Source organism: Marmota monax, unplaced genomic scaffold (genome assembly GCF_021218885.2).
Source record: "Marmota monax isolate L192 unplaced genomic scaffold, Marmota_monax_Labrador192_F-V1.1 WCK01_AAM20220418_F8-fsc00253, whole genome shotgun sequence".
NCBI classification, from domain to species: domain Eukaryota; kingdom Metazoa; phylum Chordata; class Mammalia; order Rodentia; family Sciuridae; genus Marmota; species Marmota monax.
In genome coordinates, this window is record NW_026695237.1 from 944753 (window position 1) to 962323 (window position 17571).

At 37.5% G+C, this 17571-nt stretch overlaps 1 protein-coding gene across 10 annotated transcripts in view; it reads right to left on the bottom strand.

Annotated features, from left to right (window-relative positions):
• Depdc5 (DEP domain containing 5, GATOR1 subcomplex subunit) overlaps positions 1-17571 on the bottom strand; it is a 161690-nt gene that overhangs the window by 105539 nt on the left and 38580 nt on the right. For all 10 annotated transcript variants that reach the window (XR_009226269.1, XR_009226270.1, XR_009226268.1 and 7 more), the window contains 5 exons: positions 12679-12782; positions 11703-11777; positions 10149-10283; positions 8871-8932; positions 8676-8749 (listed from right to left, as the gene is read on the bottom strand). Coding sequence is in view for 7 of the 10 variants with exons in the window: in XM_046439464.2 (XP_046295420.1) it covers positions 8676-8749; positions 8871-8932; positions 10149-10283; positions 11703-11777; positions 12679-12782 (450 nt within the window). In the remaining 3 variants the exon portion in view is untranslated. The remainder of the gene's footprint in view (positions 1-8675; positions 8750-8870; positions 8933-10148; positions 10284-11702; positions 11778-12678; positions 12783-17571) is intronic.

Here is a 17571-nt window from a genome sequence, read left to right on the forward strand (position 1 = left end):
TCAGCACTAAACGATCCCCCTGAAACAACTGGTCGGCCCTTCTGAACCTACGGAGGTTAATACCAACCGAGCCTTCATAGGCAGTGGCCACGGGATTGAGACGGGGCTTGGGAGAGCCAGTCAGGATCCACCCGTTGCATTGGTCACCCGGCAAAGAGAACGAACTGTCGCCATTTGCATGGGATACCACCATGGCAGAGAACTGACGTCACCAGAATGCGGCGGAGGAGATAACTTCATTGAAACTGGCGGTGACAGGTGTGTAACCCCCTAGCCCTCCCTCTCCACACAGAGGGGAAACCTTAAGGGCCCTTCCCAGCTCTCCAATGAGCGTGATAGTCAGACCGAGGGAATCAGGAGTGGCGCGGAACCCCCAGCTACTGCTCCCACCAGTGCTGACAACTGAGGTCTCTGGCACCAGCTACCAGGGGCGTGGCTACCAGAGGGCAAGTAAAATTCAGCCCCAAGCTCCACAAGGGAATGGCAAACAGGGAGAGTGTGCCCAGTCGTTCAAGAAAATAGGGCTCCCAGGAGCAGTAGACCTGGCGTGTAGCCAGTATTGTGGTGAGCGTCACCGGTGAGCGGGGCCTGGCTTGAGGAAAAGTGGGGAAGTGACTAGACACAAGAGAAGGCCCTAGGCACTCAGGATTGGAGACCCGCCCAGTCTGGGAGGAGGAGCTACTGCACAGTGATTAGTTCCCGCGTATTGAGAGGAGAAGCTTGGCCTGGTGGGCACAGCTCCACCTACTGGAAGACAAGTTAATTAAACTCTAAGACTGCATTTATTAAATTTTGTTGGAGGGCGGTTCATTTTCATTTTTTTTTTATTTTTTAAATTTTTTTATTATTTTTTTAATTTTAATTTTTTTTGATTATTTTTTTTTCTTTTCTATTTTTTTCTTTTGTCTTTTCATTTCTTTTCAATTTCCTTATTCCCCCTTCCTTGAATTCTACCTGCTTACTCTCATTCTCTTTAGTGACATCTTCCCTTCCCTTCTAATACCTTTCCACCCAAGCATCAAATAAATTTATAGGAGTAAACAGTAACTCAGCAGTCAAACAGAAAAGGAAGTAACATGAGCAGCATGAAAAAGCAAGGAAGAAAAGGAGTAGAAACAATGCAGGACAGCCTAATTATTCAGGAGGACCTACAGGCATCAGAAAAATGGTCAAATAAAGAACTCAAGGAATACCTAATATAAATGGAATGGAATCTTAAAGCAGACATGAGACAGTAAATTCAAACAATGAAAGAACACATTGAAAATGAATTACATAAACAGATAAAAGAAGCAAATAAGCATCTTTATCAGGAGATAGAGATTCTAAAAAAAATATCAAACAATAATCCTAGAAATGAAGGAAACTATAAACCAAATTAAAAACTCAAATGAGAGTATCACTAACAGAGTGGAGCAAGTAGAAGCCTTGAAAAGAGTCTAGCCAACTCAGAAAGGCTGGTAAGGAATCACGAGAAAAACATCCAAGAGATATGGGATAACATAAAAAAAACAAACTTAAGAGTCATCGGGATAGAAGAAGGTATAGAGGTTCAAACCAAGGGAATGAGCAACCTGCTGAATGAAATAATTATAGAAAACTTTCCAGAAATAAAAAAGGAAACGGATACACAAATTGTAGATGCATACAGGACACCGAGCATACAAAATCACAGTAGACCAAAGCCAAGACACATTGTTATGAAGATATCCAATATACAGAACAAAGAGAAAATATTAAAGCTACAAGAGAAAGGAGGCAGATTACATTCAGGGGTAAACCAATTAGGTTAACAACGGATTTTTCATCACAGACACTGAAAGCGAGAAGATCCTGGAACAACATATTTCAAACACTGAAAGACAATGGATGCCAACCAAGAATTTTGTATCCAGCAAAATTAAGCTTCAGGTACAACAACGAAATAAAAATCTTTCATAATAAACAAAAGTTAAAAGAATTTGTAGCCAGAAAACCAGCACTGCAAAGCATCTTGAGCAAAACACTACACAAGGAAGAAATGAAAAACAACAACCAAAACCAACAGTGGGAAGTACCTCAGTAAAGACAGAGGGCGGGGGAAAGCTAATCATGGAGAAACAAACTAAATTTTAAAAAAAGATAAATAATCAAACATGGCTGGAAGTACAAACCATATATCAATAGTAACTCTAAACATTAATGGCTTAAACTCTCCAATAAAGCAACATAGGCTGGTAACATGGATTAAAAAAACAAATCCAACAATATGCTGCCTCCAGGAGACACATCTGATTGGAAAAGACATACACAGGCTGAAGGTGAAAGGTTGGGAAAAAATATACCACGCACACGGTCCTCGTAAGCAAGCAGGGGTGGCCATCCTCATATCGAATAAAATCGACTTCAACACTAAGTTAATCAAAAGGGATAAGGAAGGACATTATATACTGTTAAAAGGAACCATTCATCAACAAGACATAACAATTATCAATAATTATGCACCAAATAATGGTGCTGCGACGTTCATAAAACAAACTCTCCTCAAGTTCAAGAATCAAATAGAACACAACACAATAATTATGGGTGACATCAACACACCTCTCTCACCATTGGACAGATCCTCCAAACAAAAGCTGAATAAAGAAACTATAGAACTCAATATCACAATCAATAACCTAGACTTAACTGACATATATAGAATATATCAACCATCATCAAGTGGATATACTTTTTTCTCAGCAGCACATGGATCCTTCTCAAAAAAAGACCATATATTATGCCATAGGGCAACCCTCAGTAAATATAAGGGGGTGGAGATAATACCATGCATTTTATCTGATCATAATGGAATGAAACTGGAAATCAATGATAAAAGAAGGAAGGAAAAATCCTACATCACATGGAAAATGAACAATATGTTATTGAATGATCAATGGGTTAGAGAAGACATAAAGGAGGAAATCAAAAAATTTTAGAGATAAATGAAAATACAGACACAACATATCGGAATCTATGGGACACAATGAAAGCAGTTTTAAGAGGGAAATTCATCGCCTGGAGGTCATTCCTCAAAAAAAGAAAAAACCAACAAATAAATGAGCTCACACTTCATCTCAAAGCCCTAGAAAAGGAAGAGCAAAACAACAGCAAATGTAGCAGAAGGCAAGAAATAATTAAAATCAGAGTGGAAATCAATGAAATTGAAACAAAAGAAACTATTGAAAAAATTGACAAAACTAAAAGTTGGTTCTTCGAAAAAATAAATAACATCGACAGACCCTTAGCCATGCTAACGAAGAGAAGAAGAGAGAGAACTCAAATTACTAACATACGGGATGAAAAAGGCAATATCACAACAGATACTACAGAAATACAGAAGATAATTAGGAATTATTTTGAAAACCTATATTCCAATAAAATAGAAGATAGTGAAGACATCGATAAATTTCTTAAGTCATATGATTTGCCCAGACTGAGTCAGGAGGATACACACAATTTGAACAGACCAATATCAATGGATGAAATAGAAGAAGCAATCAAAAAACTACCAATCAAGAAAAGCCCAGGACTGGATGGGTATACAGCGGAGTTTTACAAAACCTTTAAAGAAGAATTAATACCAATACTTTTCAAGTTTTTCAGGAAATAGAAAAAGAGGGAGCTCTTCCAAATTCATTCTATGAGGCCAACATCACCCTGATTCCGAAACCAGACAAAGACACCTCAAAGAAAGAAAAGTACAGACAAATATCTCTAATGAACCTAGATGCAAAAATCCTCAATAAAATTCTGGCGAATCGGATACAAAAACACATCAAAAAAATTGTGCACCATGATCAAGTAGGATTCATCCCTGGGATGCAAGGATGGTTCAATATACGGAAATCAATAAATGTTATTCACCACATCAATAGACTTAAAGATAAGAACCATATGATCATCTCGATAGACGCAGAAAAAGCATTCGACAAAGTACAGTATCCCTTTATGTTCAAAACATTAGAAAAACTAGGTATAACAGAAACTTACCTCAACATTGTAAAAGCTATCTATGCTAAGCCTCAGGCTAGCATCATTCTGAATGGAGAAAAATTGAAGGCATTCCCTCTAAAATCTGGAACAAGACAGGGATGCCCTCTATCACCACTTCTATTCAATATAGTTCTCAAAACACTGGCCAGAGCAATTAGACAGATGAAAGAAATTAAAGGCATAAAAATAGGAAAAGAAGAACTTAAATTATCACTATTTGTGGGCGACATGATTCTATGCCTAGAAGACCCAACAGGGTCTACAAAGAAACTACTAGAATTAATAAATGAATTCAGCCAAGTGGCAGGATATAAAATCAACACGCATAAATCAAAGGCATTCCTGTATATCAGCGACAAAACTTCTGAAATGGAAATGAGGAAAAACACCCCATTCACAATACCCTCAAAAAAAATAAAATACTTGGGAATCAACCTAACAAAAGAGGTGAAAGACTTATACAATGAAAACTACAGAACCCTAAAGAGAGAAATAGAAGAAGATCTTAGAAGATGGAAAAATATACCCTGTTCATGGACAGGCAGAACCAACATCATTAAAATGACGATATTACCAAAAGTTCTCTATAGGTTCAATGCAATGCCAATCAAAATCCCAATGACATTTCTTGTAGAAATAGATAAAGCAATCATGAAATTCATATGGAAAAATAAAAGACCCAGAATAGCAAAAGCAACTCTAAGCAGGAAGTGTGAATCAGGCGGTATAGCGATACCAGATTTCAAACTATACTACAGAGCAATAGTAACAAAAACAGCATGGTACTGGTACCAAAACAGGCGGGTGGACCAATGGTACAGAATAGAGGACACAGAGACTAATCCACAAAGTTACAACTATCTTATATTTGATAAAGGGGCTAAAAGCATGCAATGGAGGAAGGATAGCATCTTCAACAAATGGTGCTGGGAAAACTGGAAATCCATATGCAACAAAATGAAACTGAATCCCCTTCTCTCGCCATGCACAAGAGTTAACTCAAAATGGATCAAGGAGTTTGATATCAAATCAGAGACTCTGCGTCTGATAGAAGAAAAAGTTGGCTACGATCTACATATTGTGGGGTCGGGCTCCAAATTCCTCAATAGGACACCCATAGCACAAAAATTAATAACAAGAATCAACAAATGGGACTTACTCAAACTAAAAAGTTTTTTCTCAGCAAGAGAAACAATAAGAGAGGTAAATAGGGAGCCTATATCATGGGAACAAATTTTTATTCCTCACACTTCAGATAGAGCCCTAATATCCAGAGTATACAAAGAACTCAAAAAATTAAACAATTAGATAACAAATAACCCAATCAACAAATGGGCCAAGGACCTGAACAGACACTTCTCAGAGGAGGACATACAATCAATCAACAAGTACATGAAAAAATGCTCACCATCTCTAGCAGTCAGAGAAATGCAAATCAAAACCACCCTAAGATACCATCTCACTCCAGTAAGATTGGCAGCCATTATGAAGTCAAACAACAAGTGCTGGCGAGGATGTGGGGAAAAGGGTACTCTTGTACATTGCTGGTGGGACTGCAAATTGGTGCGGCCAATTTGGAAAGCAGTATGGAGATTCCTGGGAAAGCTGGGAATGGAACCACCATTTGACCCAGCTATTGCCCTTCTCAGACTATTCCCTGAAGACCTTAAAAGAGCGTACTACAGGGATACTGCCACATTGATGTTCATAGCAGCACAATTCACAATAGCTAGACTGTGGAACCAACCCAGATGCCCTTCAATAGATGAATGGATAAAAAAAATGTGGCATTTATACACCATGGAGTATTACGCAGCACTAAAAAATGATAAAATCATGGAATTTGCAGGGAAATGGATGGCACTAGAGCAGATTATGCTAAGTGAAGCTAGCCAATCCCTAAAAAACAAATGCCAAATGTCTTCTTTGATATAAGGAGAGTAACTAAGAACAGAGCAGGGAGGAAGAGCAGGAGGAAAAGATTAACATTAAACAGAGACATGAGGTGGGAGGGAAAGGGAGAGAAAAAGGAAATTGCATGGAAATGGAAGGAGACCCTCATTGTTATACAAAATTACATATAAGAGGTTGTGAGGGGAATGGGGAAAAAAAACCAAGGAGAGAAATGAATTACAGTAGATGGGGTAGAGAGAGAAGATGGGAGGGGAGGGGGGATAGAAGAGGATAGGAAAGGTAGCAGAATACAACAGTTACTAATATGGCATTATGTAAAAATGTGGATGTGTAACCGATGTGATTCTGCAATCTGTATTTGGGGTAAAAATGGGAGTTCATAACCCACTTGAATCTAATGTATGAAATATGATATGTCAAGAGCTTTGTAATGTTTTGAACAACCAATAAAAAAATTAAAAAATAAAAAAAATTAAAAAAACTAATCCTACCTTGTTCATTCCTAATTCCTCACCTATGAATAATTACAACAACCACCATACTAATGGTAACATATCCTAAAAGAAAGATAATGGATAAACACAATAAGGCAAAACTCAACATTTATGATGAGTTTTCAAGCTGGTTTCCAGTAAAGATTTGAAACTAAATAAAACCAAAATGTAAAGTTCTATTGAGCTTGAAATGTAAGTCAAGCAGTCTGGCCTTCATGAGTCTCAGCATAAAAAAGACAACAGAGAAAGGTAGAATGCTCCAGAAGTAATGAAAAAAAAAAGCAGCTATTGGCTATCAGGAGCAGTACAGAAAAGACTCAAGAGAAGAGATATGTTCGAGCTGGGCCTCAGAGGATGAATAGACATTTACAAAAGAAGGGCAGGCAGACAGTCCTTCTAGGCAGGAAGACCCAGAAGAAGTAACAGTGAGGTATATCTGCCATATAGAATGAAAGAGGGCAAGTAGTAGGACAGGAAGTCACAGATGTCAAAAGCTCTAGTCTTTATCTAGCTGGCATGAGAAATTAAAAGACAAAAGGCAGGGCTGGGGATGTGGCTCAAGCGGTAGCACACTCACCTGGCATGCGCGGGGCACTGGGTTCAATCCTCAGCACCACATAAAAATAAAAATATTGTGTTCACCGAAAACTAAAAAATAAATGTTAAAAATATTCTCTCTCTCTCTCTCTCTCTCTCTCTCTCTCTCTCTCTCTAAAAAAAAAAAAGAGAGAGAGAGAGAGAGAGAGAAAGGGCAATAGGATTTGGTTTTACAGAAAAATAACTCTAACAATCAGGTAAGGCACTGGTTGACAGACATTTGTCCCAGACTTCAAGGTTCCTTGGTGCTACATCAGGGCCTATTGTGTGAGAGAGGAACACTAATACTTTTTCACTTTTCTATATTAAAATTCCAGGAAAAAAAGTCTTGTCACTTAAGAACAAAATAAAAAGAAAAGAAGAAAACCACTGGCTTAAAGAAATGCTTCTAAATGGGGGTGCAGGATCTGGGCACCCAAGGAACATATGGCAATGTCTATAGACATTCTTGGTTGTCACAACTGTGGGTTTAAGCCACTGGTATCTCGTGAGGAGAGGTCAAGGATGCTGCTCAGTTTTCTACAATACACAGGACAATCCCCCACAACAAAAAATGTTGTTCTGGTCCAAAATGTCAGTAGTGTCAAGGTGGAAAAACCTTGGCCTAAAGGATGGTTTGAAGAAAGGACAGACTAGAAACAGACACACCAGTTGGGTGCAATGGCACATGTTTCAATTCCAGATACTCAGGAGGCTGAGACAGGAGGATTAAAAGTTCAAGGCCAGCCTGAGCAACTTAACAAGACCTTCAGCAACTTAAAGAGTCTCTGTCTCAAAAAATAAAAAGGGCTAGGTATGTAGCTCAATGGTAAAGTGCCACTGGGTTCAATCCCCAGTATCAAATAATCATTATCATTATCATCATCATCATCATCATCATCATCATCATAAAAAGAAATAGACATATCAATGAGATTAGTGTAATAGTTGAAAAAAATGAGGACAGGATAAGGCAGTGGTATTAGCAGAGGGATGAAAGAAACTACTCTGAGCTGGAATCAGCAGCAACACTGAGACCATATCCTATGTGGAGAAGAGGCTGAGCTGAAATCAGCATGGATACTGAGACTATATCTCATGTGGACAAGGTCATGGGAACTTTTCTACAAATGGAGGGGGCCAGGCACAAAGTTGATCTGCTAGGGGCTGTGGGAGTTGGGAATAGGAATTGGTAATAGTAGCAGAAATATGGTATTCAAGACCTGTTTTATTTTTCACTATAAACTGATCCACGTTACTGTTGAAATTTTGCATATAGAGAATTGTTAAGTAAATGCTAGAATTTTAGCTCCCGTGTTGTTATTGTGGTGGGGCTCAAAGCCAAGGATTTTACAAATGCTAGGCAAGTGCTCTACTACTAAGCTACATTCCCAGTCCCACATTCTTGTGACAAAAAGTTTAGTGCCATAAGAACAGAGTTAAAGGGCTGGGGCTGGGGCTCAGTGGTAGAGCCCTTGCCTGACATGTGTGAGACACTGGGTCCAAATCTCAGCACCACATATAAATAAATAAAGGTCTATCAACAGCTAAAAATATTTATTTATTTATTTATTTATTTATTTATTTATTTATATTTTTAAAAAAAGAACAGAGTTAAAGAGAAAACAGCAAGGACACTATTCAAAATCCTTATCATCTACTGTTGATCATGCCTACCTGTGGTTTATCCAATGAGGAATATTATAGTCATCACCCAGCCGAGAATCTCGAGGAGCACTCCGATTGTGTAGCTGTGAGGGAAAAAGCACAAAGATAAGCTAGAAAAGAAGACAGACAAGGAACTGTTCCACCTTTTCTGTTTTTAACTATTTTCCAATTGGCCTTTGGGAAAACAATTCAAAATCTAATCACCTTGAACAATGGGACAGCATGTAAGGGTTGCTCTCCCATGCACACCAAGTCTACACCAATTCCTAAAAAAGAGTAAGGGGAGGGGAACAGCGGAGATTAGTTTTCCAATCTATTAATGATGTTATTTAGCCTGGACTGAAGCAAAGTCAGCATACCATTCTACTTAACCTCGGTAGTGCTACCTACTCAGCACAGTAAACAGATGCATTTTGTCTATTTTTTCCTCTATCAAATCCTGTCACACTATTCAGTGCTTGAAAATTAGCCTGAGTGCCCTCCAAGTCATGATTCATGAAAAATGACAAGGGCTCCTTTATTCAAGTTTTAAGATCAAGAAGTAAAAGGAATCTTATAATCTTGATAATATAAAACAATCTAGATCACTTAACAGAACTTTTTTCTTTTTTTGTATGGTGCTGGGTATTGAACCCAGAGATTCATACATACTAGGCAAGCACTCTACCCCTGAGCTACATCCATAGCCCCAGGGCTTCTTTATTGGCAATCATGATTTACTTTCTCAATTCTATCTCTTTTTTTTTTTTTTTTTAATATTTATTTATTTATTTTTAGTTTTCAGCGGACACAACATCTTTGTATGTGGTGCTGAGGATCGAACCCGGGCCGCACGCATGCCAAGCGAGCACACTATCGCTTGAGCCACATCCCCAGCCCCTCAATTCTATCTCTTTGATGATACACAAATCAAACTGGGAATACGGATCCAAGATAGGGATGCATGGCACATCAAAGAAAGAGGATTGGACCAGATAATTTACTAATGCTTCCACCAAACATAAGCTGATGGCACATTTGTCTTTTAAAATAATCTCCCCTAGAAAGGAGTTCCTAGTGTCAAATATGTTTGGAAACTCAGAATACCAGATATTCCCTTTAGAGATAAACAAGATACACTAACATATTAAAAAATTCTGAGGAAGGGCCAGATACAGTGGTGCAAACCTATAATCTCAGCCACTCAGAAGGCTGAGGCAGGAGAATTATAAGTCTGAGGCCAGCCAGGGCAACTTAGGAAGACCTTGTCTCAATATAAAAAGGGCTGGGAATGTAGCTCAGTGGTACAGTGCTTGCCTAGTATGTATGAGGCCCTGGGTCCAATCCCCCCATCCCCCCCCCAAAAAAAAACATACATTCAGAAAGATGACACACAGAACACCTTGTAGAGCTTCTCATAACTCTAAAGTCAATAAAAACTCAGAGATCTAAGGACAAGTCGGACCCTGAACACAAGAGACAGTACAAACAAGACAGTGTTACCATTATCTATCATCCGTTGCTTGGTCAAAATCATGAGTAGGCGGTCCACTTCAAAGACACCCACCCCAGGCGTGATCACCACAGACATCTGCCCAGTCCGGTCAAAGTTGCGGTTGATATAGTGCTTGTCAAACACTTGAAAGAAAACAAAAATTCCCCAATAATGTTAACAGCTTTTCAAAAACTAGTTACTAGCAAGTATCTCTGTGCTCTGAGCATTTTTTATGCATATTTTAATAATAGCTATTGCCACTCTCTGACCTGAATTCTAGCTAAAATGTATGTCTTTCCTCTTTTACATTAACAACTCCCTCAACAAAGGACTATATTACTGTCACTTTTGTCAATCCCCCTTATCAATGCTTAAGACTTGCCTTGTGCAGCCTAAATGCTCAAATTTCATGCCATAAATTTAATAACCCATCAAGGAATCTGTACTGAAACTTCCAAAACCAAATATTTAAACCAACTCAGAAGGTTTCTGTTATTGGCAAATAATAGTATCTCAGCTACCACAAAAACACAAGGACAATGATCCTTAGGAAGGAAATCACACCACATTTCCTAACAATTGACTCCTCTTGAAAAGTACTGATGGGGGAGTGACTTTTTCTTATTTGATATACCATTCTATACTTTTATTTATTTTTTTTTAATATTTATTTTTTAGTTGTAGGTGGACCCAATATCTTTATTTTACTTTTATGTGGTGCTGAGGACCGAACCCTGTGCCTCACGCCTGCTAGGCATGCACTCTACCACTGAGCCACAACCCCAGCCCCTACTTTTATTAATTTTTCCTTTTGTTTTTCTTTTTTTTTTTAATTGGTTCTTTTTAGTTACATACAACAGCAGAATCCATCGTGATATAATTATATAAGTTGGAATATATCTTATTCTAGGTTGGAGTCCCCTTCTTATGGATATACATGGTGGTGGGATTCACTGTATTGTTTTCATATGTGTACATGGGAAAACTGTATCAGATTCATTCCACTGTCTTTCCTTTGCTTTTCGGGGGATGGGTACCAAGGATTGAACTCAGGGGCACTCAACCACTGAGCCACATCCCCAGCCCTACTTTGTCTTTTATTTATAGACAGGGTCTCATAGAGTTGCTTAGCACCTCAATTTTGCTGAGGCTGGCTTTGAATTCACGAATTCTCCTGCAGCCTCCTGAGCCACTGGGATGACAGGCGTGCGCCACTGTGCCTGACTCCTTTGCTATTTAAAGTAATTTTTAAAAATTACCCAGAAGCAGTTGAGGGATGAGTTGAAAAATAAGAATACAGTTTGTAGTATTAAAAAAATAAAAAGAACCCAAGGAAGATTCCCTCCAGTTCTTTATGAGACTACAAAATTAATTTCCCAACAGAAGACTCAAAAGGTAAGTGTTGGTCATTAAGACCAACTAATCAGAAGTCACTACTTAGAATTAGTTTGGGGAGTGAGTGGATGGAGGCATCATTGGCTAGGTCTGGGACTCTGGGCATCAGTAAAGTCTATAATCATATACCAAGTAAGATGCTGGCTGTGGCTGGTGTCTGTACTTACCATTGAATGACAGATTGATGGCCTCTAGGTAGTTTCCTTGTGCTGAGGTAGAATTATCTCCTTGAGGAAAGCCCTCTGAAGCAAAAAGAGAAGGAAAAACATCTCATGAAAGATGAAAAAATTTTTTTTTCTACTGGAGATTGAACCCAGGGGTATTTTATCACTGAGCTACATACCCAATCCTTTTCATTTTAATTTTGAGACAGGATGTCCCTAAATTTCCTAGGCTGTCCTTGAATTTGCAATCCTCCTACCTCAGCCTCCCAAGTCACTAGGATTACACAAGTGTGCTTATGAAAAATGAATTCTTAAAAAATTAGTAGAAGGGTCATGTTAATTGAAATAAGCCAATCTAAAAAAACCAAAGGCCAAAAGTTCTCTCTGATATGCAGATGCTAACACAATAAGGATGGGGGCAGGAGGATAGAAGTTCACTGGATTAGACAAAGGGGAATGAAGAGAAGGGGGCGTGAAGGATGAGAAGAGGAAACACAGTAGAATGAATCTGACATAACTTTATAATGTTCATATGTGAATACGTGAAAAGTATAACTCCACATGTATAACCACAAGAATGGAAATTATAATCCATATATATATATATATATATATATATATATATATATATCATGTCAAAATATACTCTACTGTCATATATAACTAAGTTATACTCCATGTACATATAACATGTCAAAAAACACTCTACTGTCATATATAACTAAAAAGAACAAATTGAAAAAAAAATAGTGGAAGGTATCTGGTTCTATAGGGTTTCCCCCTCACCTGTATTAGGGACACTGTTCAACTTAACTGCATATGTAATGAACAAATGCATCCAATCAGAAATAAAAACCTGTCTAGAAGCAGAAACGTCAAATGGCAATGGAAGAGAAATAAGGATGAACTTCTTTTAATCTCTAGCCTCCATCCTACACCTCCTCTCCCCACCCCACAATCTATCATATAAATGCAGTACCTGCCTGTTCCAGTCGCACCAAAACTGGATACTGGATGAAGAGCTTTTTAATGGTCACTAGAAGTGAAGTCCATTCTTCTCTTCTCTCATTCTGCACAACCACTCTGAAAATAGTATTATCATAAAAGAGATATCAAGCAGTAATTATTAACAGGATATCAAGTCCCTTACAGAGACTCAAGGAAAAAGGAAGACAGGATTCCTAGAGTCAGGGAAATTCACTACATAATAATAAAGTTGAATGTACTCAACAAACATAAAGAAATGTGATGGGGCTGGGGTTGTGGCTCAGCGGTAGAGTGTCCACCTAGCATGTGCAAGGCCCTGGGTTCGATCTTCAGCACCACATAAATAAAATAAAGGTACTGTGTGCAACTACAACTAAAAAATAAATCTTTTTTAAAATAAATAAATGTGATGATATTAATATTCATACAAATTATGATGACATTAATATTCATATAAATTATCCAGAACCTTGCATACCACTAAGCTATAGCCCCAGTCAATAGTTATATAAATTCTAAATTTTTTTAAATATATGAAAATAAGCCAAGTGCAACGGCACACAGCTGTAATCCCAGTTACTCAGGAGCTTAGGTGGAGGATCACAACTTCAAGGCCAGCCTTGGCATTAGTAAGACCTTATCTCAAAATAAAAATTTTAAAAATGGGGGCTGAGGGCTAGGGATGTGGCTCAAGTGGTAACGCGCTCGTCTGGCATGTGCGGGGCGCTGGGTTTGATCCTCAACACCACATAAAAAATAAAAATAAAGATATTGTGTCCACCTAAAACTAAAAAAAAAAAAAAAATGGGGGCTGAGGTTGTAGCTCAGTGGTAGAGCACTTGCCTAGCATATGTGAGGCAGTGGGTTCAATCCTTAGCACTACATAAAAATAAATAAATAAAATAAAAGTATTGTATCCATCTACAACTAAAAAAAATTTTTTTAATTTTTTTAAAAATTTAAATGGAGCTGGGAATGTAGCTCAGTAAAAGCACCCCTAGGTTCAATCCCAGTATTTTAAAAAAAAAAAAGGAAAAAACACACTGATATTATGTCAATGCCTAAAGTTGGGAAGGGATATTAAGATCTATACATACTGTTGAGGGCATGTAAACTTTGATGAATTGCAACTAGGGGGTACATATTAAAAACCTTAAAAAGGAACATCCGTATTCCAGATATATCCAACAAATACACCCAGATCAGAAAGCTAGATAACAAAGGGGAGGATGGGGTTGTGGCTCAGTGGTAGAGCGCTCACCTAGCACGTGCGAGGCTCTGAGTTCAATCCTCAGCACCACACAAAAATAAATAAATAAAATAAAGGTATTAAAAAAAAAGAACAAAGGGATGGGTGGGAATCTGCCTATAGTATACTCTGTGTACTTTAAAAATTAGAACCACATGAATGTATTCCAAAAATAATAATAAATTAAAATTCTAAAAATATATATACTTCCCTTTAATCATTTTGTGTGTATGGGTGTGTGTGTGTGTGTGTGTGTGTGTGTGTGTGTGTGTGTAAGAGAAAGAGAGAGAGAGAGATTGATTGATTAAACACAGGGCTTTACAGGCTAGGCAACCACTGAGCTATATCCCTATCCTTTATATATTTTTTTAATTTATTTGTTTATTGCCAGGCACAGTGGCACTCACCTGTAATCTCAACTCCATAGGCTGAGGCAGAAGCATTACAAGTTCAAGACCAACCTCAACAACTTATCAATACTCTTCTCAAAATGAAAATTAAAAGGACTGGGATGTATAACTAAAAAGAACAAACTAAAAAAACAAAAAATTTAAAAAGGAGGGAGGGGCTGGAGTATAGCTCAGTGGTAGAATGCTTGCCTAAGATGGGTGAGTCCCTGGGTTCCATCCTCAGCTCCACATAAAAATAAACAACAACAAACAAATAAATAAAATAAAGGTTAAATTATTTCTTTAAAAAAGGACTAGGGATGTAGGTAAAGTGCTTCTGAGTTCAATCTCCAGTATCTAGGAAAAAACAGACTGTTCACTGGTAAGGATGATAGTAAAAAGTTGGAAATCACCTAAACGTTTAACAATAGTAACCCAACAGAATGTCTAAATAGCAGTAAAAAAAGGTACTATAGAAGTAGAGTGTTTGACATGGAATGATGATAAAGTAAGTAGGAAAATGCAGGTATAAAACAGTAGGGGGGGCTGGGGTTGTGGCTCAGTGGTAGAACCCTTGCCCGGCATGTGTGAGACCCTGGGTTTGATCCTCAGGAAAAGAAAAGAAAACAAAACAAAACAAAAGAGTCTGTCCATCTACAATTTAAATTTTTTTAAAAAATTAAAAATAAAACAGGTTAAAAAAAATCAATGGAATGTGTGATCACAACTCTGTAAAAATTAATTTTTGTTTTTATAAACACAGAACAGGGATTGATTCACCAAGTTGGTGATGAGTGTATCTAGGAGATAGAATTGAGGGTATTGCTCTTTACTTAACTATATTGTGATTTTCCTAAAATGATCTTGTATCATTTCATTCACTCTGGAAAATGTTGGAAAGGCATTTTAATGACATAAAAAAAAAATTAACATATTAATAATATATAACATAAACCATTAGTCTACATTAATAATTCATATTTCTAATTTACATCTTTTATATATTTGTAATTATATTCAAATGCATTAATATTTATCATATAGATATAATTTTATATATATATATATATTTTTTTTTTTTTTAAGCCAAAAGAGCTCCAGGATCCCACTGAACTGGTATGCAGCATTTATCTGTATGAGGGATGACTGATGGTGTTGAGAAAGATGGCCCATCGCTTTCAGAAAATTCTCCAAGAGATACACCACCCAAAAAAAGTTCAATAATATTTTTAATAATATTCATTCTGTATATTAAAACACCAAAACTTATTCCTCTTATCTGACTGTCACTTTGTAACTGGTATGCAACCATCCTCACATACCCTACTTCCCTGTCTTCCCCAGCCTGTGGTAACCACTACTCCGTTCTCTACTTCTATGAGCTTAATTTTTTTAGATTCCAAATATAAGTGATATCATGTGACATCTGTCTTTCTATGCCTGGCTTACTGTACTGAAATAACACACTAAATCCCAGAAAGATATATTATGTTAATTTAAAATAAAGAAAAAGATCAACAAATAATTTAAAATACAATCAGTATTAGGTTGAAGAATACAGTGATTAAAAGCAGACTCTGATTTAGACTGCATCAAACCCAGCATATTTCATTGTCTTTGGGTAAGTTACCTAAACTCAGTGTACAAACTTCTACAACCATAAAATGGGATGAAAGTAACTATTTCATAAGGATGTTGTGTTGTTTAAATGAATCAAGTTATATAAAGGCCCTAAAATAGTACCCCATACATGGTAAGTCTGGAATAAACAGTAATTACCATCTTTTTTGGTGGGGGCGTGGGAGCGGGTACCAGGGATTGAACTCAAGGGTACTCAACCTGAGCCACATTGCCAGCCAGCCCTATTTTGTATTTTATTTAGAGACAGGGTCTCACTGAGTTGCTTAGTGCCTCCATTTTGCTGAGGCTGGCTTTGAACTCTCAATCCTCCAGCCTCAGCCTTCCAAGACTCTGGGATTACAGACATATGACACTGCACCCAGCTTAATTACCATCTTATCATCATCTTTTTTTATATAAACCTTTTTTTTTTTAATGTGGTGCTGAGGATTAAACCCAGGGCCTCACATGTGCTAGGCAAGTGCTCTACCGCTGAGTCACAACCCCCAGCCCCTTATCATCATCTTAACAGGACAGTGGAGCTGCTAATATTTTCTACCTTGTGCCATTTTATATTTTTCAAACTTCCTGTGATAAACCTATGTTATTTTTTAAACTACATAAAATGATAATTCAAGCTAAGCATAGTGTTACATGCCTATAACCTTAACTATTCAGGAGGCTAACTAAGGCAGGAAGATCACAAATTTAAGGTCAGTTTGGGCAACTTGGTGAGATCCTGTCTCAAAATAAAATTTTAAAAAGGCCAGTCTTGATCACTCATGCCTGTAATCCCAGCAATCAGGAGGCTGAGGCTAGAAGACAAAAGTTCATGGCTAGCCTGGACAACTGAACAAGACTCTACCTCAAAATTTTTTAAATAAATAGATAAATAGGGCTGGGGAAGTAGTTCAGTAGCAGAGTGTCCCTGGATTCAATCCTCAGTACCACAGGGGAAAAGGTTATCTTAAAAACTGCCTAAGGGCTGGGGATATAGCTCAGTTAATAGAGTGTCTGCCTTGTATGCACAAGGCCCTAGGTTCAATCCCCAGCACCACAAAAAAAAAAAAAAAGGAAAAAAAATTGCCTAAAAGGTTTCCACAATTTCTGTCACTCTTTAGAACTTATCAATACTAATTAAAAACAAAATTATAGTTAATAAAGTACTTACACTTTTTTATTTTGCAGTACCAAGGATTAAACCCAGGGGATCTCTACCACTGAGCTACTTACTCAGTGATACTGCAGGGACACCAGACTCATCTCTGTCCTGCTGCGATACATGTGAGGTACAAAGCATCAACGAGACAATCTTACTAATAAAATAAATAAATAAAAAGTGTCTGGGCTATGGCTCAGTGGTTAAGCTCCCTTGAGTTCAATCCTTAGTAACAAACAAACAAACAAACAGGGTTGGGGATGTAATTCAGTAATAAAGCAACCCTAAGACAAATCTCTAGTACCAAAAAAAATAAAAATGAGTAAGTAAATTTAATTTAAGCTAGGCATGTTGGTGCTTGCCTATAATTCCAGTGATTCAGGATACTGAGGCAGGAGGATAACAAATTCAAGGTCAGCCTTGGCAATTTTGCAATGCCCTGTCTCAAAATAAAAATAAAAAGAACAG